Source organism: Dryobates pubescens, chromosome 15 (genome assembly GCF_014839835.1).
Source record: "Dryobates pubescens isolate bDryPub1 chromosome 15, bDryPub1.pri, whole genome shotgun sequence".
Taxonomy (NCBI): Eukaryota; Metazoa; Chordata; class Aves; order Piciformes; family Picidae; genus Dryobates; species Dryobates pubescens.
The window spans coordinates 24,821,070-24,846,125 of NC_071626.1; the positions used below are offsets into that span (position 1 = coordinate 24,821,070).

Here is a 25,056-nt window from a genome sequence, read left to right on the forward strand (position 1 = left end):
GTTGACTTGGTTTAAAGGGAGGTTAGTGTGAAGGGTTCTGTGTTCAGCCCAGACTGGGGATTTGGGGTCTTTTTCATGCTTTGTACTGTTTTATGTAGTCAGGAAGAGCATTTCCATGTGAGCTATTCAATCCCTGGTGTGAGCATTGTTTGCCCCTCTTGGAATAGGTAAAAGAGCAAATCTGTCTCACTCTACACTGAGACAGGCTGGGGCATGGGAGTGGGATTTGCCATGACAGCTAGGAGCAGCAGGGAGCTGGGAGGCAGCTGGGTAGTTTGTGGCACCCAGGCTGGCTCAGCTTCTTTTGCACCTCATTACATTGCAGGCTGCTACCCAGACACGTGCTGTGTGCAGGGGAAAAAACAACAACAAAAAGAGGCTTGTAGTGCCAGTCAGCTCAGAATCATTTACATTCCTACCCAGAGGAACCTGGGGAGGCTGTCTGCTCTAATGGAGATGAGGCCCAGAGTCAGGCAGGTGCCTAAAGAAACATAATGGAAAATGCTTCAAGGCCAGGAGGGTCAGAGGCTGAGAAGCTGGGATTGGAACTGCAAGCCTTTGGGTTTGGAGGATTTATAACCAGGTGTGGTGGGTTGGAATTCCCCCCCCACCCCCCCACCCCCAGCATTAAATTTGCCAGACCAGCTCAGTATGGAAGCAAATGAAAGCTGTATTCACAAGCAACACCACAATCTACAGTGGAATGCAAGGAGTATGTACAAAATATCCAGGATTTGCAACATTTACAGGGATTTACAAGTAATGGACAGCACAAGGACCCCCCTGGCCAAAAACCAAGGGAAGCTACTAGCTTCTCCTTCCCTGCCTCCCCATCACCCCCTGTACAAAAGGGAGAAGAGACAGAAGCAACATGGAGAGCACCAAGCTGTGTGATGCAGCTGATGGGTTGGAGGGAAGGGATCCATCCAGAGGGACCTGGACAGGCTGCAGAGCTGGGCCCAAGCCAACCTCAGGAGGTTCAACAAGACCAAGAGCAAGGTCCTGCAGCTGGGCTGGGGCAATCCCAGGCACTGATATAGGCTGGGCAGGGGCTGGCTGGAGAGCAGCCCTGAAGAAAAGGCCTTGGGGGTGCTGGGGGAGGAGAAGCTCAACAGGAGCCAGCAGTGAGCACTTGCAGCCCAGAGAGCCAAGCAGAGCCTGGGCTGCAGCAAGAGAAGTGTGGCCAGCAGGGCCAGGGAGGGGATTCTGCCCCCCTGCTCTGGTGAGAGTACACCTGGAGCACTGTGTCCAGTTCTGGAGCCTCTGTTACAGGAAGGATCTGGAGGTGCTGGAAGGTGTCCAGAGAAGGGTCAGGAGGATGAGCAGAGGGCTGGAGCTGCTCTCCTGTGAAGACAGACTGAGAGAGTTGGGGTTGTTCAGTCTGGAGAGGAGACCTTTTTGTGGCCTTCCAGTATCTGAAGGGGGTTACAAGAAAGCTGGGGAGGGACTTTTGAGAGTGTCAGAGAGGGATAGGACTGGGGGGAGGTGTGAAACAAAACTAGCAATGGGTAGATTCAGATTGGATGTCAGGAAGAAGTTCTTCCCCACGAGGGTGGTGAGAGCCTGGCACAGGTTGCCCAGGGAGGTGGTGGAAGCCTCATCCCTGGAGGTGTTTGCAGCCAGGCTGGATGTGGCTGTGAGCAACCTGCTGTAGTGTGAGGTGTCCCTGCCCATGGCAGGGGGTTGGAACTGGCTGCTCCTTGAGGTCCCTTCCAACCCTGACAATTCCATGATTCATAACCTGAGGTGATGTTGTCTCCCACCCTTCCCTGCCAAGGTCCTGCTGTTGGTAGCTGACTTGCGGCGTCACCCTGCAGCTGTCCTCATGGCTGAAGGGCACCCCGTTGTGGTCAGCCCTGATGACCCCCCTATCTTTGGTGCAAAGGGAGTGTCCTATGACTTCTATGAGATGTTCATGGCTGTTGGAGGGATGAATGCTGACCTGAGGACCTTAAAACAACTGGCACTAAACTCAATAAAGTAAGTTCCTCACCTTTCTGATGCAGCTGCAGTGATGCTAAGGGAGCTATCAGCTTGCTTCATGGAATCCAACTGTATTGGGGTTTGGGGCTCAGAGTCACTGAATGGGCTGCCATTAATCCAAAGCCTCCTCTGTGTGTCTCCTCCAAGGGCAGGACAGAGGGACTCCAGAGACTCCTCCTGTGCCCTTCATTGCCTTACTCTCACTCAGTGTCTCCCCCTCTTCCATTCTTTGCAAATTTGCCTGCAGCACCTGGTTCTGGAATGGGGAAAGTCTGAAGCCTTTGTGTCACTTGTTTATTTCTGCCACAGTTTGACTTGCTCTGGAGTTTGCCATGGCCCACTGGGGAGACATGTGTGTATGTGTGTGTGTGTGTGTGTGTGTGTGCAAAAAACCCAATCCACCAGCATGTAGGTTGAGTGTGTTTAACCACTTTTGGCCTGGCCAGTTCTGAATGTCCCAACATAGTTTGGATGTGGTGCCCAGGGTTTTTCTGCATGATCCCAGACTCTTGTCTGTTTGCCAGATCCTGTGCCAATCCTCATGTCAATCCCAAGCCCAAATGCTCTTATCTCCTACCGATGTGGACCGAGCCTGGGGTTTTCAGATGTGTTTTCTCTTCTGTACCAGTCACTGGGTGCCACTCAGAGAGCCTCCAGCTTGTTTAGGCTGAGCTGTTTGTCTTCATGGTGCAGAAGCCAGTAGCTGTTGATAAGGCCATGATACTTCTTGACCCACAGCCAGCCCAGCCATAAGGAGCTCCAGGCTCTTTGTGCTGCTCCTCTGTGCGAGGCAGGCACATCCTGCAAGCGTTAATCTGTTGCTGCTTCCTGTCTTTTCATTTTGGTCACTGATCTTGAAATAGCTGCCCCCTTGTCTCCTGTCTGATAGTGGGTTTTCTCCTCCTCACAGATACAGTGCCATGTTACCAGATGAGAAAGCCAAAGCCCAAGATGTCTGGCAGAAAAAATGGGACCAGTTTGTTGCTGACCTCTCTGATAGCTTTTTGGGGGAGCTTTAGAGCGGAGGAAACCCATCACAGAGTGCATCTGGCAAGCCAGAACGAGCCAGGCTTATTGCTAAGAGAGAGATTGCTTCTTCTGTGCTATCTGAGCAGCATGAGTGAACCCCAAAGGCTCACCTGGCAACGGGTGGTTCTGGTAGGAAAGCCTTAATGGCCTGAATGCTATTAATGACCTGAATGCTAAGAATAAGCTGCACTGCGCTGTGAAAGTCCTGGACTGGAGGTAAGAGGGAGCAGCAAGCCTTCCACAGAAGAACCCCCAGCTTGGAATAGTCAAAACAATTAACAGCTGCCAGTGGCCAAATCCTGACCTGCAGCCTGGTTGGGGCAGAGCATGCTGGCTAATGAGGGTGAGTGGGAGCCTGCCAGCACCAGGACCGCTGAGTTTCGCCTTATCGCTACAAAACGCAGACCTTGTCCGGAGACAGCTAAGACAAACATCCAACCCGTTGGGCCACTGACCTTCAGGGGAGCAAGGACTGAAAGTGACTCCTGTTACGTTTAACCCTGGGCCTGCTGCCAAAACAGCACTGCTAGGTTGAAGAACCAGCCCTAGGTCTGAGGTCTGCTATTTCAGGACCTGCCATGGCTGGTAACAAGCTGGTGGGACGTGCTCCCCAGAACACTGAAGCCTGGCTGCACAGCCTGCCTAAGCCCCAAGAGAGTTGCCCCACTTGACAACATGTTGTTGTTTGGTTCACTGCAAAATCTTGTCTTGTCCTGTGGTCACAAAGAAGCCAAAACACTTTCCAGATGAGGAAAAAAAAGCAGCACCCTGGCTTTCCAGATCCAGCTTCATGGCAACTGTCTCTCTGCACTGGGCCACGTTAGCAAAGGCCTCTGCACTTTTTGATGGGTGTTGGTGATCCTGCTCTGGCAGGGGGATTTGGACTAGATGATTGTTCAAGGTCCCCTCCAGACCCTAACACTCTGTGAGGAGGTTCTGCAGCCAGTCTTTGTCACCCAGCTCAGTGCAAATGTGGCCTTGTGCAGCCTGTCAGAGGTTTTCACCTTGGTGGGGAACTACTCTCAGGCTGTGGATATCCACAGTGTTCTAGAAGTGGGCAGATTCAGACTGGATGTCAGGAAGAAGTTCTTCCCCATGAGGGTGGTGGGAGCCTGGCACAGGTTGCCCAGGGAGGTGGTGGAAGCCTCATCCCTGGAGGTGTTTGCAGCCAGGCTGGATGTGGCTGTGAGCAACCTGCTGTAGTGTGAGGTGTCCCTGCCCATGGCAGGGGGGTTGGAGCTGGATGATTCCTGAGGTCCCTTTGAACCCTGACAGTTCTGTGATTCAGTGATTCTATGCAGACCTTTATAGTTTACAGCTGTTTGGCAAACAGGTATTGAGGCAACTACACAAGACATAGTGTCTGGACAAGCAGATTCCTTTCCTTAATATCATCAAAAACATCAGGAGAAGAAATGGATGCAGAAAAAGTTAGAAAAGCAAAGGGAACTCTTAATGAGGATCTAAATAAATGCAACTAAATCCTTTGGCACATGCATCCCAAGCACGCACCCAGAATCACCCAGCACCTCCCCCTGACCTACAGAATACAGAATTAACCAGGTTGGAAAAGACCTCAGAGATCATCCAGTCCAACCTCTCACCCACCACCATCTAATCAACTCAACCATGGCACCAAGTGCCTCATCCAGGCTCTTCCTAAACACCTCCAGGGATGGTGACTCCACCACCTCCCTGGGCAGCACATTCCAATGGCCAATCTCTCTTGCTGGGAAGAATTTCTCCCTAACCTCCAGCCTAAACGTCCCCTGGCACAGCTTGAGACTGTGTCCTCTTGTTCTGGCACTGCTTTTCTGGGAGAAGAGACCAACCCCCACCTGGCTACAACCTCCTGTCAGGGAGTTGTAGAGGGCAATGAGGTCTCCCCTGAGCCTCCTGTTCTCCAGGCTAAGCAACCCCAGCTCCCTCAGCCTCTCCTCACAGGGCTGTGCTCAAGGCCTCTCCCCAGCCTTGTTGCCCTTCTCTGGACACCTTCAAGTCTCTCAATGTCCTTCTTAAACTGAGGAGCCCAGAACTGGACACAGGACTCAAGGTGTGGCCTCACCAGTGCTGAGCACAGGGCACAATGACTTCCCTGCTCCTGCTGGCCACACTGTTCCTGATGCAGGCCAGGATGCCATTGGCCTTCTTGGCCCCCTGGGCACACTGCTGGCTCATGTTCAGCCACAGTGGAAAGGTTTCAGCTCTTTCTGCACATTGTCTCTTGAGGGTTTGAACAACTGATGACTTTTCAGTTATCTGTAGTCCTCCCTCCTTGTTACCCTCATTACAGGATGTTAGGGTTGGAAGGGGCCTCTGGAGATCAAGTCCAACCCCCCTGCCAGAGCAGGACCACAGAATCCAGCATAGGTCACACAGGAACACATCCAGATGGGGCTTGAAAGTCTCCAGAGGAGCCTCCACAACCTCTCTGGGCAGCCTGCTCCAGTGCTCTGTGGCCCTCACAGTAAAGAAGCTCCTGAAGAGTCATCACAGAGCAGAAACTTTTCCATCCTGATCACATATGTTTAAATGCTGCTGGAGGTGCCCAGGACCACCATGAGGATGCCCATGACCATGATAACAGTGCTTGGGGGTCTTTCATGGGTGCCTGGGACTATGGTGGAAGGGTCTCTGGGGCACCCAGGGCCATGCTGGGTTGCTCTTGGGGGTGTCCCACAAAACCCCATGGGGGTGTAGGATCATGGTGAAGGTGAACCTTTAAATGTGAACCTGCACCACACAAAGAAAGCTGACACCAGTGGTGGAGCCATCCTCGGATCTCTCCTTGAGCTGGGCAGTGTCCTGTGTGGTGAGTTTGGCTTCCCAGGAGTCCTGTGGCAGTAGGCAGGCTTTAGCTCTTTTTAGAGCCTTTGTGAGTCTCAAAAGGGGGGGTGGGCAGCCTGCTTTCACTGCTGGGGATCAACTGTTCCTTAGAGTGGGCCTTAGTTCAGACTGAGAAGCCCAGCCTGCATCCTCACCTGGCTAACTGGATGTGCACAAAAAAGGAGGGAATTAGTCAAGAAGGATCAAGCTGTTCAGATACCCCCAAAGCTTCATGTGAATTTGACTGCAGGGCTTGATTGAGGCTCAGCTGTTGGCATGCACAGTAACACTTCCAAGGATTTTGCAGCCAGTCCATTCCCTTACCCTCAGCACCTTGGCCTCCTGCTCACGTTTGTTAGCAAATAAATTGCTTGTAATGCTTCCTTGCCTGTCTCTCTCAGAACATAGCCTGTATTTGAATCATAGAATCATTGAATCACAGAACTGTCAGGGTTCAAAGGGACCTCAAGGCTCAGCCAGTTCCAACCCCCCTGCCATGGCCAGGGACACCTCACACCACAGCAGGTTGCTCACAGCCACATCCAGCCTGGCTGCAAACACCTCCAGGCAGGAGGCTTCCACCACCTCCCTGGGCAACCTGTGCCAGGCTCTCACCACCCTCATGGGGAAGAACTTCTTCCCAACATCCAATCTGAATCTACCCATTTCTAGTTTTGCTCCATCCCCCCCAGTCCTATCACTCCCTGACACCCTCAAAAGTTCCTCCCCAGCTTTCTTGGAGCCCCCTTCAGATATTGGAAGGCCACAAGAAGGTCTCCTTGGAGCCTTCTCTTCTCCAGACTGATCAACCCCAACTCCCTCAGTCTGTCCTCATAGCAGAGCAGCTCCAGCCCTCTGCTCATCCTCCTGGCCCTTCTCTGGACACCTTCCAGCACAAAACCTTTTAATTGTGGAGCTTATTTTACCATTATTATTATTATTATTTTACTTATTTTCCCTGTTCAAAAGATCTGAGGATACCTGTGTTTGGTGTGGGGTTTTCATCTGGACTGTGCAGGAGAGGGGAATGTTTCACACCTCTCAGCCTGGAGCAGGGTTATCAGGGAGTCTGAGATGTCTTCCTTCACTGCATGCTGCAAAGGGCAATTTAATCTATGGGGCTAACATGATGTGGAGTCAAGCCTGAGCCACCTGGCAGAGACATGACACAGGTCCTCCACACCCCCACCTCCCTTCTCCAAACCCCAGGGTGGCTGCCTGAGCTCAGGGCTGTGTTTTCATGCAAACACCACCCGACAGGCACAATCTGCTTCTGCTGCCTCTCCTCCTCTTACAATCTTGTACTATCTCTGGGGTGGCTGCAGCCTGGGAAAGTAAAAGGAGCTACTGAAGGTCTCTTCACCTGTTGGGTGGGCATTGGTGGTGGTGGTTGGGGTTTGGTTTTGGGGTTTTTTTGCATGATTTTAACAAAGAGAACCGAGAGTAAATGCTGCGTGGCCAGCCCATTGAGAGCTGGCAAGTGCCTCATGGAGAGCACCAGTATCTGAAGGGGGCCTGGGGAGGGACTCTTTAGGGTATCAGATAATGACAGGACTGGGGGGAATGGATTCAGGCTAGAGGTGAGTAGATTCACCCCATGAGGGTGGTGAGAGCCTGGCACAGGTTGCCCAGGGAGGTGGTGGAAGCCTCATCCCTGGAGGTGTTTGCAGCCAGGCTGGATGTGGCTGTGAGCAACCTGCTGCAGTGTGAGGTGTCCCTGGCCATGGCAGGGGGGGTTGGAACTGGATGATCCTTGAGGTCCTTTCCAACCCTGACAACTCTGTGATTCTAACTACAGAGTACAACTTTGAGGCTCTTTTCCTGACATACTCGTGGTGGAAGAAAGGGCCAGCTAGAGAACTTGAAAACCTGAGATGAAAGAGCTGTTTGGACAAACAGGGCTGGAGGCAGCCACAGGAGTGGTGGGAGGCTGACTGAGGCAGACCTAAGGAATACAGAGTAGAATACAGAATTAACCAGGTTGGAAAAGCCCTTTGAGATCATGGAGTCCAACCTATCACCCAACACCATCTGATCAACTAAACCATGGCACCAAGTGCCTCATCCAGTCTCCTTTAAACACCTCCAGGGATGGGGACTCCACCACCTCCCTGGGCAGCACATCCCAATGGCCAATCTCTCTTGCTGGGAAGAACTTCTTCCTAACATCCAGCCTAAACCTCCCCTGGGGCAGCTTCAGACTGTGTCCTCTTGATCTGTCCCTCCATCCAGACTCAGGAGCAAGGATGAGGGGTAGAAAATCCATGGAAGTCTCTGTTAGAGCTACTTCAAGCAGCTATAGGAACACATCAAGCCTTATGCCTGTTATCTCCCCCATCTGTCCCTCCCTGTGGCCTCTTCAGGGTCAATTTGTTTATCTGGGAGGTGGATGGAGCTTTGCCCACAGCACACTGTCACAGGACTTGCTTTTTTCTCTTTGCCTGTTTGTTTGCTAGTGTGTAGCAAAGTGTTTAGTTAGCTTAGCCTGCCTTTGGGGCACTTTTAGCAAATGAAATGTTTGCCTCTTGGTCACTTACTGGCAGGAAATGGCTGAGGCAGCATTAGTGGTCCTGTCAAAAACCATGCCAATAAAAACAGAGGAGGAAAGTAGCAGGTTGAAAATAGAGACAGGCCCAAGCAAGCAGCTGGATCTATACATCATGTGAGCCTGCATCACCACAGTGGGACTACACAGATGCCAGATGCTAAGCAAGGCCCTGTGGCTATTAGCACACAGGGCTACAGATGTGTTTCCCACCCACTCCTGATGCTCAGATAAAAACCTTCAGGTTTTACTCCTGTACATCTCTGAATTAGTCTCTTCACAGGTAGCAGAAGGACATTTCTTTAGCCAAAAAAAAACCCCCACCCCAAAACCCACCAAACTTGTAGCTCTAATTGCTTCATTTCTTCCCTTGCAGGTTTGCAGCAGTTGCAGTCATGGCAGGGCTATCAAGTGTTTTCTGTCCGCTGAGGGACAGGCAGGTGAAGGGTCTGCCTCTCAATTCTGCTGGCTTGTCATTTTTATCAGGCTGTGTCCTCCCCCTTGGTCATTACAGGATAAGAAAGGCATTTTACTGTATTTTCTCAGCCTTTAGCTTGTCCATCATTCTGTGGGCAGGCTGCAGCAGAGAAAGACAAGAGATAAAGCAAGGGGGGTGGGGGGAGGGCTGCTTCATGCCATTGGAAGCACTGCAGTAAGAAAAGAGGTGGAAGGTATGGCTGCTTTGCAGGGGGATGTTAGAAGGTCAGGAAGGGTGTGGGTGATGACAGGGCTACGAGTCCAGGGAAAACAGAGCTCCAAAGTTTACACAGGGACCCATGGGAGAAGGCTGTGGGCAACTGCCTCTTTCATTTGTCTTTAAAGGCAGCCATGAAAAGGAGTGGGGGATACATCTAAGTACAGTGCAGACAGGGGAAGAAGAGGGAGGCTCCTGTGGGCTGGTATGAGAAGGGCAGATGGACCATCTCTAGGGATCTTATGGAATATGGCTGTTGCCAGATGTGCCTGCACACTTACAAAGGGCAAAATGGGAAGCTCCTGCAGAGCCACAAAGCCTCAACTCTTGAAGGGAAAATGATGAGACTGGGTGCTTAGCACAGGGCTGACTGGCTAAAGCCTGCCTGCTGGTGCTGGGAGGATGGGGGTTCAGCAGAGTGCAGTGCTTGGCAGCCATGCCACTGTCAGCCCCTGCTGCATGTGCCAGGTTCAGCCTGTGCCTGATCACTGGCAAACTCCCTCTGTGTTAATTTAGAAGTAAGCAGTTGGGCCTGTGGGATGGTCTTCCCTGTAAAAATAAATCCAGCAGCTCTGCCAGCCTGCTGGGAACACTCACCAGGGCACACACACACGCTTTGGGGCCACTTCATCCATGCAGGGTACCCTGGCTGGTAACACAGCTGCACTCTCCACCAGCTGTTGTGTGGCAGAGCCACATCAGGCACAAAATCACCTGCCCCAGGACCTACCTCCAACATCCCTCACTGTGCTCTGGCAGCCCAAACTGCACCCATGCTTCAGCTATGGCTGATCCACAGAATCACAGAATTGTCAGGGTTGGAAGGGACCTCAAGGCTCAGCCAGTTCCAACCCCCCTGCCATGGCCAGGGACACCTCACACTACAGCAGGTTGCTCACAGCCACATCCAGCCTGGCTGCAAACACCTCCAGGCATGAGGCTTCCACCACCTCCCTGGGCAACCTGTGCCAGTCTCTCACCACCCTCATGGGGAAGAACTTCTTCCTAACACCCACTCTCAATCTACCCATTTCTACTTTTGCTCCGTTCCCCCTAGTCCTGGAAGGAAAGCTGCTGCAAATCACACAAACAGTCTTAGCAAGACCAGCACCTCACTGGAAGGAGAAGGCTGTGCAAGGTCCTGCACCTGAGCGGGGAGCAATGCCCAGTATCAGTACAGGCTAGGGGATGAAGCGATTGAGAGCAGATGTGTGGAGGAGGATTTGGGGGCACTGGTGGATGAAAGAAAAGCTGGATGAGAGCTGGCAATGTGTGCTTGCAGCCCAGAAAGCAAATCCTGTCCTGGGCTGCATCCAAAAAAACCCCTGTGGCCAAGCAGGTCAAAGTGAGTCTGCCCCTCTGCTCTCCTCTGGTCAGCCTTCTCGGGAGTACTGGGTCCAGCTCCGAGTCCTCAGCGCAAGAAAGACGTGGAACTGTTGGAGCAGATTCAGAGAAGGGCCACAAAAACGACCAGAGGGCTGGAACACCTCCCCTGTGAAGAAAGGCTGAGAGCAGTGGGGTTGTTCAGCCTGGAGAAGAGCAGGGTCCAGAGAGACCTTCCTGGGTCTGTAAGATGGAGACATTCTGCTTTATCAGGGCCTGGTGCAACAGGGCCAGGCACAATGATTTTAAGCTAAAAAGAGCGTAGATTTAGACTAGCTATAAGGAGGAAATGTTTTACAGTGAGGGCGGTGAGCCAGTGGCCCAGGCTGCCCTGAGCGGGGGTGGATGTCCCCATCCCTGGAAACATACACGGTCAGGTTGGGCAGGGCTCTCCGCAGCCTGATCGTTAAAGATGTCCCTGCTCACTGCAGGGGACGTGGACGAGATGAGCTTTAAAGGCCTTTTCCAACGCAAACCATTCGGATTCTGAGGTTAGAATGCGCCTTTCCGAAGTCCTCTTTGGAGCAGAGCCGCATTCGCTCCCGCCCGGCGCCGTCCCTCCCGCAGCCAGCAGCAGCGGCGGCCCGCCTGGGGGCGTGGCCAGCGGCAGGGGGCGGGGCCCCGCAGGTGAGCCGAGCCGCGCGCCCCGCCCCGCCCGCGCGCCCGCGCCGTGGAGCAGAGGAGCCCCCTGCCGGGCCGGGCGGGAGCTGCCACTGCCGAGCCGCGGAGCGGCGCCACAACGTGAGGCGAAACCACAATCACAGGAAACAGTCGGTGGGAAGAAACTTCCAAGCGCATCCAGTCCAGTCCCTGACCCAGCACTGAAGGGCCAACACTAAACTTTGCTCCTAAGCACCAGCTCCACACGCTGCACCTCCAGGGATGGTGGCTCCAGCACTGCCCTGGGCAGACCATTCCAGTGTCTGAGAACCCTCTCTGGGAAGAAATAGTTCCTAGCATCCAGCCTGAACCTCCCCTGGCAAAGCTTGGAACCATTCCCTCTGCTCCTGTCCCTTGCCTCCGAGGAGCAGAGGCTGCCCCCTCCTCACTCCAACCTCCCTTCAGGGAGCTGTAGAGAGCAATGAGGTCTGCCCTCAGCCTCCTCTTCTCCAGCCTGAACACCCCCAGCTCCCTCAGCCCCTCCTCGTAGCCCAGGTGCTCCAGGCCCTTCCCCAGCCTCGTTGCTCTTCTGTGGACACACTCCAGCCCCTCAATGTCCTTCCTGTAGTGAGGGTCCCACAGCTGACCACAACACTCAAGGTGTGGCCTCAGCAGTGCAGAGCACAGGGGGATGGTCACCTCCTGTCCCTGCTGGTCACAGTGTTTCTGATCCAAGCCAGGATGCCATTGGCTTTGTTGGCTACCTGGGCACACTCTTGGCTCATATTCAATTGACTGTCAATCAAAACCCCAAACCCCCTCTCTCCAAGTCACAGCTTTCCAACCACACATCCCCAGGTCTGTAGCTTACTGTGGGGTTCTGGTGACCCAGGTGGAGGACCTGGCACTTGACCTTGTTAAAAGTCCTACAATTAGCCACCCTGTGCCTCCTCAGTGCTGGCCATAAAGGGGGTAAACCCCTGCACATCCCCCAAACCCCCAGACTCAAGGATATGCTAAACATTTTCACCATTAAATCCTTTCCACCCTAGAACACTGTCTAGATGCCTCTCACAGCCCCTTTGCCAAGTCTCAGAAAGGGGAGAAGAGCAAGAGTATCCTCACAGTTAAAAAGCAGGGACTGACAGACCCCAGTGATGCAATTTGGCCAGCCTGATTTCAGCAACTGGAGGTGCTGAAACCTGTATACTGGCAAGTGGTTGTATCTTTAAAAGCTCATAGATCTGCATTATCCAATACTCTATAGGCAGAAACCACAGCAAATGTTTGTTTTTTTCTCTGCCAGGAGCCTTTGTGGGTAGCTGAGAAATGTTCTGGTGGTTATCATCTGAAAGATGTTTGCCTCTCTCAGTGCCTGCCATACTTCTCAGCAGCAGCCCAGACACATCAGGGTTGGAGATCTCTGCTCTGTAAACAGGTGTGGAAATGTCAGGGTTGGAAGGAACCTCAAGGATCATTTAGCTCCAAACCCCTGCCATGGGCAGGGACACCTCACACTAGATCAGGCTGCCCAGAGCCACATCCAGCCTGGCCTTAAAAATATCCAGGGATGAAGCTGCCATCACCTCCCTGGGCAACCTGTGCCAGTGTCTCACCACCCTCATGGGGAACAACTTCTTCCTAACAACCAATCTCAATCTACCCACTTCCAGTTTTGCTCCATTCCCCCTAGTCTCATCACTCCCTGACACCCTCAAAAGTCCCTCCCCAGCTTTCTGGTAGCCCCCTTCAGATACTGGAAGGCCACAATTAGGTCTCCTCAGAGCCTTCTCTTCTCCAGACTGAACAACCCCAACTCTCTGAGTCTGGCTCCATAGCAAAGGTGGAGTAATTCAGTGTAGCTGTAACTGGCTCCCATGTGCTCCTGGAAGAAGGTCTGAAGCTCAGTTCTACAGTGAGCTAAATACTTTCAGCAATGTCTCCAATGCCAGACTAAACTTTGCCAGTGCGGGAGAAGCTGCAGTCACTTTGGAAAAACTAAAGGGACCCTGCCAAGTTTGGGAAATGATGTAAAATAAACAGTAGGTAATTCAATTAAGGCAAAGGCACTTAGGGAGGAATAACCATCTGTACAAAAGTAGAGACCTGAGCTGCCAGTGCTTTACTAGCTTAGCAGAAAAGGCTCTGGGTGTTAAAGCAGGTCAAAACTAAATTGTGGTTGGAGTTCATGGCAACAGAAGCATTAAAACAAACAATTATACTGATTGTCTCAAGTCATAGGTCTTAAGCCTGCCATATCACAGGAATCTTAAGCCTAGCAAGAAACCAAACATTGTTTTGCCTCCATGGACATAAAGTGAACCTTTTGCTTCCCTCATAGGATCATAGGATGTTAGGAGTTGGAAGGGACCTTCGAAGATCATCAAGTCCAACTCTCCTGCCAGAGCAGGACCAGAGAATCCAGCACAGGTCACACAGGAACACATCCAGACAGGGATGGAAAGGCTCCAGAGCAGGAGACTCCACAACCTGTTCCAGTGCTCTGGGACACTCACAGTGAAGGAGCTCTTCCTCATGTTGAGGTGGAACCTCCTGGGCTGTAGTTTCCATCCACTGCCCCTTGTCCTATCACAAGGTGCAACTGAGCAGAGCCTGTCCCTTCCTTCTGACCCCCAGCCCTCACATATTTATAAACATTTATTAAATCCCCTCTCAGTCTTCTCTTCTCCAGACTAAAACCCCCAAGGCTCTCAGCCTCAACTCACAGGGCACATACCCCTCAGGTCTAGAAGGGCCTCAGCTGAATACAGTGCCCCTCACAGCAGGAAAGGGGGAGTCCCAGGGGCACTGTCTTTTGAAGAGCAAGGAAATTATCAGAATTGGAGAAAACTTTTTTGACCTATAAGAAAGGGATCACAAGACTTGGGTTTGAATAGGAAAGACTGATCAAAGGCAGAACTGTAGTTAGCAGGGGTAAAGGCTGCAGTGAAGATCCTTCACACGTGCACTGTGGGCAGGAGCTGTAACCACCTTAGACTGAAGCCATGCTGTATGCTGGGAAACCTCACTTTAAGGACTGGGATATAGGGGACTGAAGCAGCCCTACCCACATAACCAAGAGCCTCCTGTCACTGGAGTGGTAAGGGTGTGTGCCCTGTTCTGTGATTTGGGGAGTAGAATAGAATAGAATAGAATAGAATAGACCAGGTTGGAAGAGACCTTCAAGATCATCGTGTCTAACCCATCAACCAACACCACCTAATCAACTAAACCATGGCACCAAGCACCCCATCAAGTCTCCTCCTGAACACCTCCAATGACAGCGACTCCACCACCTCCCCGGGCAGCCCATTCCAACGGCCAGTCACTCTCTCTATGGAGAATTTCTTCCTAACATCCAGTCTAAACCTCCCCTGGTGCAAAGTAGGTTAGATAAACCCTTGTCTCGCCTGTTGGAACTGATGGGGAAGGGTCTAAACCACTTGCCTCCCCTTCTGCCCTAACCTCCCCTGCCCGATTTCGCACGCTTCTCCTTTCCGTGTCTGTTCGTGCCCCTTTCCCCACCACACTCTTCCTCTGCCAGCCTCGCTGCCGCTCCCGACACCTGCTTCTGCAACCGCTCACCTTTCCCAACTTTCTCTCCCAGCTCTCCCCAAGCCCGTGACCCTTTGCTTCGAAGCGGACACGACGCTGCACCCCTGCAGCCGACAGCACCAGGTCCGTGATCGCGATCCCTTGCCCGGAACGGACCCTTCCTGCTCCGCCCCCGCCCGGTTCGGGGCGCGGGCAGCCAGCCCTCGGTCGCGTCCCAGCTCCCTCAGCCCCGGTCCCGCCCCACCGGGCCCCGCGCCTTCCTGGGAGCTGTAGTCCGGGAACTACGAGCCCCGGCGTGCCCCGCCGCCGGTCCCGGGAGCGGAGCGGGCGCAGCATGGCGCTGCGCGGCTGCCTGCGAGCCGGCCGGGGGCTGCTGCGCGCCGCTGGGCTGCGGTGGCCGCCTGCCCGCGGGGGCTGCGCCGGGCTCCGGGTGAGCGGGGGCTGCGCCGGGGGCGAGGGCCCGGGCTCGCCGGCCGCGTCCTTGCCGCGGGCCAGGAAGGGCAGCGGTGGCCGGGGCTGGGCGCGGGAGGGAGCGGGCCGGGCTCGGGACGGTGGGTGACCGTCCCCTGCGCTCGCCTTGCAGCCGCCGGCCTTCGGGTTCCTCTTCGACGTGGACGGGGTGCTGGTGAGGGGCAGCCAGGCGGTGCCCGCCGCCCGCCAGGCCTTCCGGAGGCTGGCGGACAGCAGCGGGCGGCTCCGGGTGCCGGTCGTCTTCCTGACCAACGCCGGCAACTGCCTGAGGTCGGCCAAGGCCCGAGAGCTCTCCCAGGCGCTAGAGCTGCAGGTAAGGGCGACGGCAGCACCGCGCCGCCGGGGGGCACCGCCGGGCGAGGGGACGACGGCTCGGTCCGAGCCCATGCCGCTGGGAAGCAGCTTCATCACGGCTCCCCCTTTCAGGTGTCCCTCTGTGGAGGGACCAGGAGAGGAGGGAGGAGGAAGGTACCCACACAGCACTGTGTTCTCGGGAGCGGTGAAGGGATCGGGGTGGCAGCAGCCGGGGTTAGGGATGCGACCCGACTGCAGGAAGAAAGTGGGGGAATATTCCCTGGGGATCTCCCGTCAGTCTCTCCTTCCTGCAGGTGTCTCCGGAGCAGGTGATCCTGTCCCACAGCCCCCTGCGCCTCTTCAGCCAGTTCCACCACAAGTGCATGCTGGTGGCCGGGCAGGGGCCCGTGGAGGAGAATGCCCAGGAGTATCCTTTGCTCTGTGTATCTCTTGACATCCCTCTGCAGCTTCCCAGCTGAAACTGCTGCTCCTGCCCGGCCCCTGCCCGGCCCCTGCCCGTGCTGCTCCCTCAGTCAGCTTGTGGAAGTGTGAGAAGACAGAAAGGTCACAGATTTTGTCTCATGGGAAGGCACTCTCATGGGGAAGCTCAAATGTAAGCGCTCAGTGTTGAGAGCTGTCTCTTGGTCACCTCCTGGCTGTCCTCAGTCTGTGCTTTGCTTCTCACATGGATTATCTCTCCTGTGAGCTGCATTGCTGCTCCTGCTGGTCAGATGTCACCATGAGGACTCCTTCATCTTGGGCCTCTCTTTTGAGATAACATTGCACTTTTTCCATTCTTTCATAGCAGAGTCCATTGTGGGTCACTGCCAGAGCTAAAGCTTTCCCCAGGAATCTGACAGCAATGGAAAGAATGCAAATGTCATTTAAACCAAAGGGTCTCAGTACAGGGACTTAGTCTAAATGACAATTCCACATACATAATGCCTGGCTGAGACAATGACATAGCAGGTCTCACGTGTCCTGTGGCTGCAGGGAGATAAGACCTATCTACAGGGCTTGCAACATCTCAACCTGTACAGACGCAGGATCACATTGGACTTCATCTGGTACAAAACCTTGGCCTCCCTTTATGTTTCTCAAGGGTCAGTAGGGTGAGCTAAGGGCAAGGTGCTCTGCAAGCCAGCGTAGCACATCCTGCACTTGCAGAGTTTTATCAGTACAGACCATTTTCTTTTCACCTGCTGAGCTGACGAAAGCTTCATTGATTCTGTTTCTTGCCAAGAGGTCTGTGCTGCTCTGAGCCCAAACCAATCGCCTTAGGTCTCCCAAAGCACATCTGTTCTGTCCTGGAGCACCCTCTGCCCTTTGCCTGTTTCCAGAGATTGCTGTTTAGAAAGTAAATCATCCCAGTCTGGGATTTTTATGTAACCTTAAGGGCTGCCTTTAGGCTGAAGCAGAGCATGCAGTTTGACTGGTTATGCATGACCAGGTTAAATACTGCCTTGCTACTAGCTCTTACATTTCTTAATCCAGTAGATGCTTTTGCAAGTAACATGGAAAAAAACCAAACACCACAGCCAAAAGGCAGCAGTCTCCACACCTTTCCTTGATGGTCTGAAATAGCCTGGGGTTCAAGCATGTGGTCACCATGGAGGCACTGCGAAAGGCATACCCACTGTTAGACATGGTGGACCACAGCCGGAGGCCGAAGGAGTTGGTAATTTCTTGATGCATCTGTAGAATGGGGTGTTGGTGGGGGGGGTCTGGGGTGGTGATGCTTACTCTGTGTGTCCTGGGGTGGAGAAACTGCAGAGGCACAAAGCAGACAGCTGCTAGTGTCCTTCTGTAGTGAGAGCCTGGGACTGGTACTGAGCAGCCAGCATTGCTCTGTGCTTTCCAGAGTTGGCTCTGGCAGGAAGGGCAGTGGCTTTCCCCTCTCCTTTCTCATGCCACCCCTGTCTTTTGTTGCTGTTCCCTGCAGTGAGTGGTGAGGTGGTTTGGTTAACGTCTCTGAGACAGGAATGCAAGATCCATGAAATCCAATCTGGGATGGAAGAGTGGGGGAAATATTTCTTCCAGGATTCTAGGTGACCTTGTCCTGCCTCTTTATGGAACTGCCTTGGCAGGTTCAAAGGAAGCTGTTTTAGTTTTGTTTTGGAGATTGCATTAAGCTTTGCATTGCTAACCCAGCCTTCATTTTTCTCTGGCAGCCACCTCCAACCACTGGCTTCCCCACTATAGAAGGTAAGCAAGAGCCTTTGTTTACTTCTGAACAGCAGGCAGGATTAACAGCAAGGCCAGCCAGCTGGGATGGGAGCTAATGATGTGCTGGCAGCTCATTCAGAGGATACAGTCAGAAGGCAGCCTTGCTTGCCTCATACAGTATGAAGCACTGCCTTGCTAAGAGCAAAGCCAACTGTTCCCTGTGCCATGTTCCTGTATCTGGGATCCATATGTGCATGCTCCATTGGTGTAGTGATGTGCAGACTGGAGCCCTGGCACCAGCCATGTTCCAATGGTAGCTGCGTTCACCAGGCATCCCAGCAGAGCAGTGGTTCTGCTAGTGGGTGGCTCTGCTGGTGGGTCCTCTGCTATGCTGTCCTATACTTGGATCCTATGAGTCTCCAAGCATCTCTTGAACTCTTCCAGGGGTGGTTCTCTTTGGTGAGCCAGTGAGGTGGGAAACAAGCCTGCAACTTATTATTGATGTACTCTTGAGCAACGGGAACCCTGGGGCAGAGCTGCAAGACATACCATACCCCCATCTGCCTGTCCTTGCCTGCAACATGGACCTCCTGTGGATGGCTGAAGCAAAGATGCCCAGGTGAAAAGCATGTGTGGTATTTGGTTTAGGCTACTTCATACAGCCCTCCTGCAGATGATGTCTGCTTACTACAGTCTCAGGCTGCGCCAGGGGAGGTTTAGGCTGGAGGTTAGGAAGAAGTTCTACACAGAGAGAGTGATTGCCCATTGGAATGGACTGCCTGGGGAGGTGGTGGAGTCACCATCATTGGAGGTGTTCAGGAGGAGACTTGATGGGGTGCTTGGTGCCATGGTTTAGTTGATTAGGTGGTGTTGGATTGGTTGAGGGGTTGGACACGATGATCTTGAAGATCTCTTCCAACCCAGTCTCGTCTCGTCTCTTCTCTTCTCTTCTCTTCTCTTCTCTTCTCTTCTCTTCTCTTCTCTTCTCTTCTCTTCTCTTCTCTTCTCTTCTCTTCTCTTCTCTTCTCTTCTCTTCTCTTCTCTTCTCTTCTCTCTCTTCTCCCTTCTCCTCTATTATTCTATTCTATTCTACATTTGTTTGGTGTCAAAGAGCTTGACTGTATGGCATAAGTAGCATAGCTATCTAAACTGCATGAGAAACAAAGACTAAAACTTGGAAGAAGCAAAGTCCAGACCACTGCCTGTGGTGGGTAGATACTGTGGGTAGATCGCCCTCACAGTAAAGAAGTGTCTCCTCATGCTGAGGTGGACCTCCAGTGTTTTAGCTTGTCCTTGTTCTGTTGCTGGGTGCCACTGAAAAGAGCCTCTCCCCTTCCTCTTGCCACCCACCCCTCAGATACTTATTGATCAGATCCCCTCTCAGACTTCTCTTCTCCAGACTAAGCAGCCCCAGGGCTCTCAGTCTTTCTTCATAGGAGAGATGTTCAGGGGCCTTAATTATCCTCATAGCTCTTTGGACTCTCTCCAGTAGATCCCAAGAAAAACTGGGGAGCTCAAAACTGAGTGCAGTATTCCAGGTGTGCCATAGATAAAAGCTGGCTACCACGCAGATCGATGATGCGCAGCCAGCCCGGGTGCTACCCTGGTTACAGGAGATGCTCCTCCTCACTGAGGAGTGTTTGCTGCCTAAGAGGTGTGACATGGTCAGGGTTAGTGCCATAGTCTGGTAGGTGTGGTGGTGTTAGGTCATAGGCTGGGCTTGATCACAGAGATCATAGAATCAATAAGGTTGGAAAAGACCTCAGAGATCATCAAGTCCAACCTAGCACCCAACACCTCCTGACAACTAAACCATGGCTCCAAGTGCCACATCCAGTCCCCTCTTGTGAACACCTCCAGTGAACAGTGACTCCACCACCTCCCTGGGCAGCACATTCCAATGGCCAATTACTCTTTCTGGGAAGAACTTTCTCCTCACCTCCAGCCTAAACCTCCCCTGGCACAGCTTGAGACTGTGTCCTCTTGTTCTGGTGCTGCTTGCCTGGGAGAAGAGACCAACCCCCACCTGGCTACAACCTCCCTTCAGGGAGTTGGAGAGAGCAAGAAGGTCTCCCCTGAGCCTCCTCTTCTCCAGGCTAAGCAACCCCAGCTCCCTCAGCCTCTCCTCACAGGGCTGTGCTCCAGACCTCTCCCCAGCCTCATTGCCCTTCTCTGGACACCTTCAAGTGTCTCAATGTCCTTCTTAAACTGAGGGGCCCAGAACTGGACACAGGACTCAAGGTGTGGCCTCACCAGTGCTGAGCACAGGGCACAATGACTTCCCTGCTCCTGCTGGCCACACTATTGCTGATGCAGGCCAGGATGCCATTGGCCTTCTTGGCCACCTGGGTCTGTTCCAGCCTTAATAATTCTGTGACTTGGGGATACTGATGACCTCCTTTCTGGAGCAGGTTTGGCCATGGCACTTTCCTGCTGTGCTTGGAGAGCATCTACAAGAAAGTGACGGGCCGGGAGCTGAAGTATGAGGCCTTGATTGGCAAACCCAGCACGGTCACCTACCGCTACGCTGAGTACTTGATCAAGGAGCAAGCCCAGAAGCAGGGCTGGGCCTCCCCCATCCGCCGCCTCTATGCCGTTGGGTAAGAGACTCTTACTTTCCTTAAGAGAAGTCTGCAGCTCCTGAAGTGTTTGGGGTTTTGTTTGGGGGTGGTTTTTGGTGTGTTTGTTTTAATGGAGGTTTCTAAAAGGAATGCTGAAATCCCCGTGGCATCTCTGGAGCTTCATAGGCTGGAACAGAGGCTTGCTGGGTGTTTGCAGCCTGCCCTTCTGCAGCGCCCCATCAGCCTAACCAAGCTGTTGCTGTAGGTTGCAGGCTGCATGTAGCATGACTGGATTAAAGAAATACTAAGAGACCCAGATGTAGTACCATTAGGCCAGCTACACCAAACACTTGGGGACTGTAGGGAGTATGTTAACAGTAACTGCTTTAGGTGCTTTGAATACATCCTGTCCCTTTTAAAAGCTGTGAGGCACCTGGCCTTCACCACAGCTGAACAGGACACGCCAGCAGGTGGATCCACTGGCCTTGGCTGGGTGGCTTTCTCTTGATGTTAGCAAGTATCTTTCACCCCTTCTTCCCTTAAAGTCTACCAGCACCAGAACTTGACTCACAGGCCTGTTCCTCAGTTCTGTTCCATGCTGTGATCTCATGCAGGGATAACCCCATGTCTCCATGCTGTGACCTCATGCAGGGATAACCCCATATCTCCATGCTGTGACCTCATGCAGGGATAACCCCTTGTCTCCATGCTGTGACCTCATGCAGGGATAACCCCTTGTCTCCATGCTGTGACCTCATGCAGGGATAACCCCTTGTCTCCATGCTGTGACCCTATGCAGGGATAACCCCTTGTCTCCATGCTGTGACCTCATGCAGGGATAACCCCTTGTCTCCATGCTGTGACCCTATGCAGGGATAACCCCTTGTCTCCATGCTGTGACCTCATGCAGGGATAACCCCTTGTCTCCATGCTGTGACCCTATGCAGGGATAACCCCTTGTCTCCATGCTGTGACCCTATGCAGGGATAACCCCTTGTCTCCATGCTGTGACCTCATGCAGGGATAACCCCTTGTCTCCATGCTGTGACCTCATGCAGGGATAACCCCTTGTCTCCATGCTGTGACCTCATGCAGGGATAACCCCTTGTCTCCATGCTGTGATCTCATGCAGGGATAACCCCTTGTCTCCATGCTGTGACCCTATGCAGGGATAACCCCTTGTCTCCATGCTGTGACCTCATGCAGGGATAACCCCTTGTCTCCATGCTGTGACCTCATGCAGGGATAACCCCATGTCTGATGTCTATGGGGCAAACCTCTACAACAACTACCTCAAGTCAGCTCCGCGGAGCCATGCGCAGGCTGGGGTGAAGAGGAGCCCGGAGGCAGCCAGTGCCCAGAGCCAGCTGCGGGAGAGCTGCGAGGGCTCAGTGGAGAGCTGTGAGTCTATCCTGGGCTCAGTGGAGAGCTGTGAGTCTATCCTGGTCTGCACTGGGGTCTACCGGCACGAGGCAGCCACTGCCAGGGCGAGGCAGGAGGGCACAGCAGAGGCCGTGTTCCACGGCCATCGGGACTTCTGCTTCGACCCCAGCCTGGTGGAGGCTTCTTACATAGTGCAGGATGTGAATGATGCTGTGCAGCTTGCTTTCAAGAAGGAGGACTGGAGCTAGGGTTAAGAGAGGTGTGCCTCAAGTTCTACCATCAGGGATTCTATGTACTGGAGAGGGAAGAGGGAAAGAACAGGGAGAGTCCTGGAGCAGTCTCCTAATCTAGCCAAGGTTGTCTCAGCACTGGAAGCCCCTGGATTTTGATACTCCTGTGCAATCCTGAGAGCTGCCAGCAGGCTTTCCACTGTGAATGTGCATTGCTGCCACCAACAACTGAGCCACAATGTCCCAGCAATCCTAGTTTTTTTCAGCCCTCAGAGTTCCTTCTTTTCCACCTTTCATGCATGAAGATCAGGGAAGTCCACCCTGCAGATCCTCATGATGTGTTTGAGGATGAAGCTCTTCCCTGCACAAGGAGCCTCTATCAGCCGTGCACCATTCATACACTGCACTATTTGTCCAGTCTGTGATGGGAGTGCACCAGAAGCTGTGTTGGCAGGTGGTGCTGTGCTAAGGGATGGCTTTAAGTCTTAACATTCTCCTTATGAAGAGTAAGTGCCTATGGACTTCAACAACTTGCCTTTGTTCGGGGTGGGGTTTGCCACTGCATCACCATTACTCTAAAACAAAGTCCCAGTTTGCAGTCCTCCAGCAGCTATGGAGAGGGAGTGCCCCTCCAGGGAAGCTGCAGTAGCCAGAGCCACTTGCTAAGGGGCCAAGGGGAAAGTTACATTATTCCCTGCCCCCCTGATTAGCATTCTGTGAGTGCCTCTGCCTTTTCACATCTCACTGGGGAGCCAGCAGTCTGCTCTCAATAGCCGAGGAAACCGTGACAGAGCCTGAATTTCCAAAGCTGGCTTTACCCAAACCAAAGTGCTGCAGCAAGAGGCTGTTTCAGCACCCAGCCTGACCCCAAACTGTTAAAAGGAGCATCCTCCTGCTTCAGATGGTGCAGGTTTCAGAGGGACCCCTCTTTGGAACAGGGACCGACTAGGAGGAGTCACAGCCCACCTCTGCTCCTTCCTTGCATGCAGGATTGAAAGAGATCATCAAGCCAGGATGGGACCTGAGCCCCAAACCCTCAATTTCATCTTTAAGAATACCAATGTGTCCACCCTTCACTTCCTTTTCCCCCCTGTTCCCTTGTGTGGCTGCAGCTCAGGGATATCCCATACATTCTCATCCCTGTTCTCTGCTCTTCCTTTGTCATGCTGGCAGCGTCCCCACAGCTGGGACTTGCCTGCCCAGGGACATTTCCCTGTTTCTATGACATGTCTTCTGTTGCCTCTCTTCCAGTTTGGTCTATCCAGAAAAAGATTGAGACCTATGTCAGGCACTGCTTGAGACACCCCATGTGAAAGACTGGCTCAGCAAAGAGTGTCTGAGTTCTAGAGGAGCACTGTGATTTTTAGAAGCACAAAACAGTCTGTGATGCAAAAGCCTTTGGAGCCAGCACAGCTGAGCTGGTGTTCCTGGTTAGCTCACACCACAGAGAGAGAACAGAAGCAGGTCTGCTCTGCCTCCCTCTTCCTTCCTGCTTCACCAGGCAGCTTCGTACACAGGGTGCAGACAAGATGTTCTGCACAGAAGTCTGAGTTGTTCTTAATTCAGCTCTCAGCATCCATTTGCAGAGGTGTTCTGCTTCAGCAGCTCTCCAGCTTCTCCATGCTGGTGGTAGGTACTTGCCTGCAGAAACGCTGAGGCCTGTCCATCGGTCTGTGCAGTAACCTTGGCAGAGCTCCTTCTCCTGAAGGCCATGATGCCAGCTACCAGGTGCTGCTGAAACAGCCTTCCCTGAGGGGTGTAGTGCTGCTAAATCAGCTCTCCCAGGTGGAGCCAAGTGCACTGGCTGCTGCCCTGATGATGTCAGAGGCTTTGTGGAAGGAACACACATGAGAATTCTGAGAAACCTCAAGCAGTTTGTCATTTCCTATCAGCATGCATGGCACATCTCAGCCAGAAAGGGAGGTAGGGAGCAAGATGAAGGAGGTAGCACCTCCTGCAAGAAAGGAAGAGGTTTGCATTTGCATGAAGGATGAGCCAAGCATCTCTCTCTTGGGAATAGCAGTGGAGGTGAGCTGACTGATGGGAATCTCTGCAGAGTCCAAACCTGCCTTCAGCGCCAGATTTGTTTCTTTTCCCCATGTTAGTGCTGAAGCAGTGCCCTGGGAGTCTTACAAATGTGTAGGAGGCACTTCAGTGATAAGGAGTTTGAGAAATGCTTTGCTTGTGAGTTGAAATTGGACAGAAGGGAGGAGGAGAACACCCAGAATAATCTTGTGCCCTTGCCCCAACTCTTGCCAAGCGAGGCTGCATAAAAGGCTCTGCTTGTTGGTCTGTGCACTCGTGAGTCAGATGGGCTGTCCTTGGGCTGAGCAACACAGAGACCTTTCCTCTCTTTCCCTGCTTCAGCTTTTTGAAACAGTCCTCTCTGTCCAAGTCACTGCCTAGGAACTGCATACCCACAGTGGATGGAACAGGAATTCCTGGCTCTCCAGCAGCTTCTGGGTACTGACTTGACTGTGAAAGGTTTCTAGAGACAAAAGTGATTGCCAGGTCTCCACAAATTGTTGTGCTAGAGTGCTGTGTGGGCTTCTAGCTTATCTGCAGCTCATCTGGGGACATCTGGTACTGCTAGAATTCAGTGAAGTCCTTCTCCCTTGGAACTGCAGCTTCCTGGAATTAGTTTCAAGTGTGGCAGGAACAAAACCTTCCCTTTGTCTCATGTATGACACAGAAGCGGTGTTTCTGAAGCCATAGTTCTCCCACCTGGAGCAAGCATAGTTCAGTGCAGATTATGGGACCAAGCAGGAGAGGGACTCCACTTGCTGAGCTAATACCTTAATATCTATATGGTGCACTGCCCTACCCAGCAAAGGTGGTGAAGGCCTGATCCTTACAATGCCATCCTTCATGTGCTGCATTTTAACCAAGCCTAGAGGGAGTATGCAGTGAGGCCAGGCAACAGAGCACAGCAAGGAGGAACCAGAGGAGGGGGTAAGACCTTGGTTTGGATCGAGGCAGAGAGCTTTTATGTCATGCAATAACATGGTGGAGAGAGAAGTCAGTTCCTTTACTCCATATGACACGTGCAACTACTAGCCTGGCATTCAGGGATTCCTGTAACACTACTGTCTCCTTTCTCCAGTCTTAATCCTAGTGTGTCTTCTTCTCTCCAGTAACTCAGTGATGTTCCAGATGTGCACTGTAGCAGAGTGATGACAATGTTATACAGAGAAATCACCAGCTGTGATTGTTTCTAGCTTTCATAGTAATTTCAACCCAGTTCTGGAGCTGCTCCTTTGCTCTAGCACATACATAAAATAATAAAAGAGGTTTACTTTGCAATCAATTTTATCTGGATGTGTACATTTTGTGAGT

The 25,056-nt window shown here is 52.8% G+C and overlaps 2 protein-coding genes across 2 annotated transcripts in view; both read left to right on the forward strand.

Moving 5' to 3' along the window:
* The window catches only part of ADA2 (adenosine deaminase 2), a 30,554-nt gene extending 27,537 nt beyond the window's left edge, over positions 1-3,017 (forward strand). The window contains exons 9-10 of the mRNA XM_009905462.2: positions 1,778-1,980; positions 2,894-3,017. Of these exons, the coding sequence (XP_009903764.1) occupies positions 1,778-1,980; positions 2,894-3,002 (312 nt within the window). The 3' untranslated portion in view covers positions 3,003-3,017. The remainder of the gene's footprint in view (positions 1-1,777; positions 1,981-2,893) is intronic.
* Positions 3,018-15,180: 12,163 nt separating this feature from the next.
* HDHD5 (haloacid dehalogenase like hydrolase domain containing 5) lies at positions 15,181-21,955 on the forward strand (the record flags this gene model as incomplete). The annotated part of the gene is made up of 7 exons (XM_054167611.1): positions 15,181-15,399; positions 15,695-15,807; positions 16,965-17,058; positions 17,552-17,585; positions 17,991-18,165; positions 19,958-20,146; positions 21,351-21,955. Coding segments are annotated over 7 exons (1,212 nt in total), but the record flags the coding sequence as incomplete, so codon positions are not given.
* Positions 21,956-25,056: the final 3,101 nt, after the last annotated feature.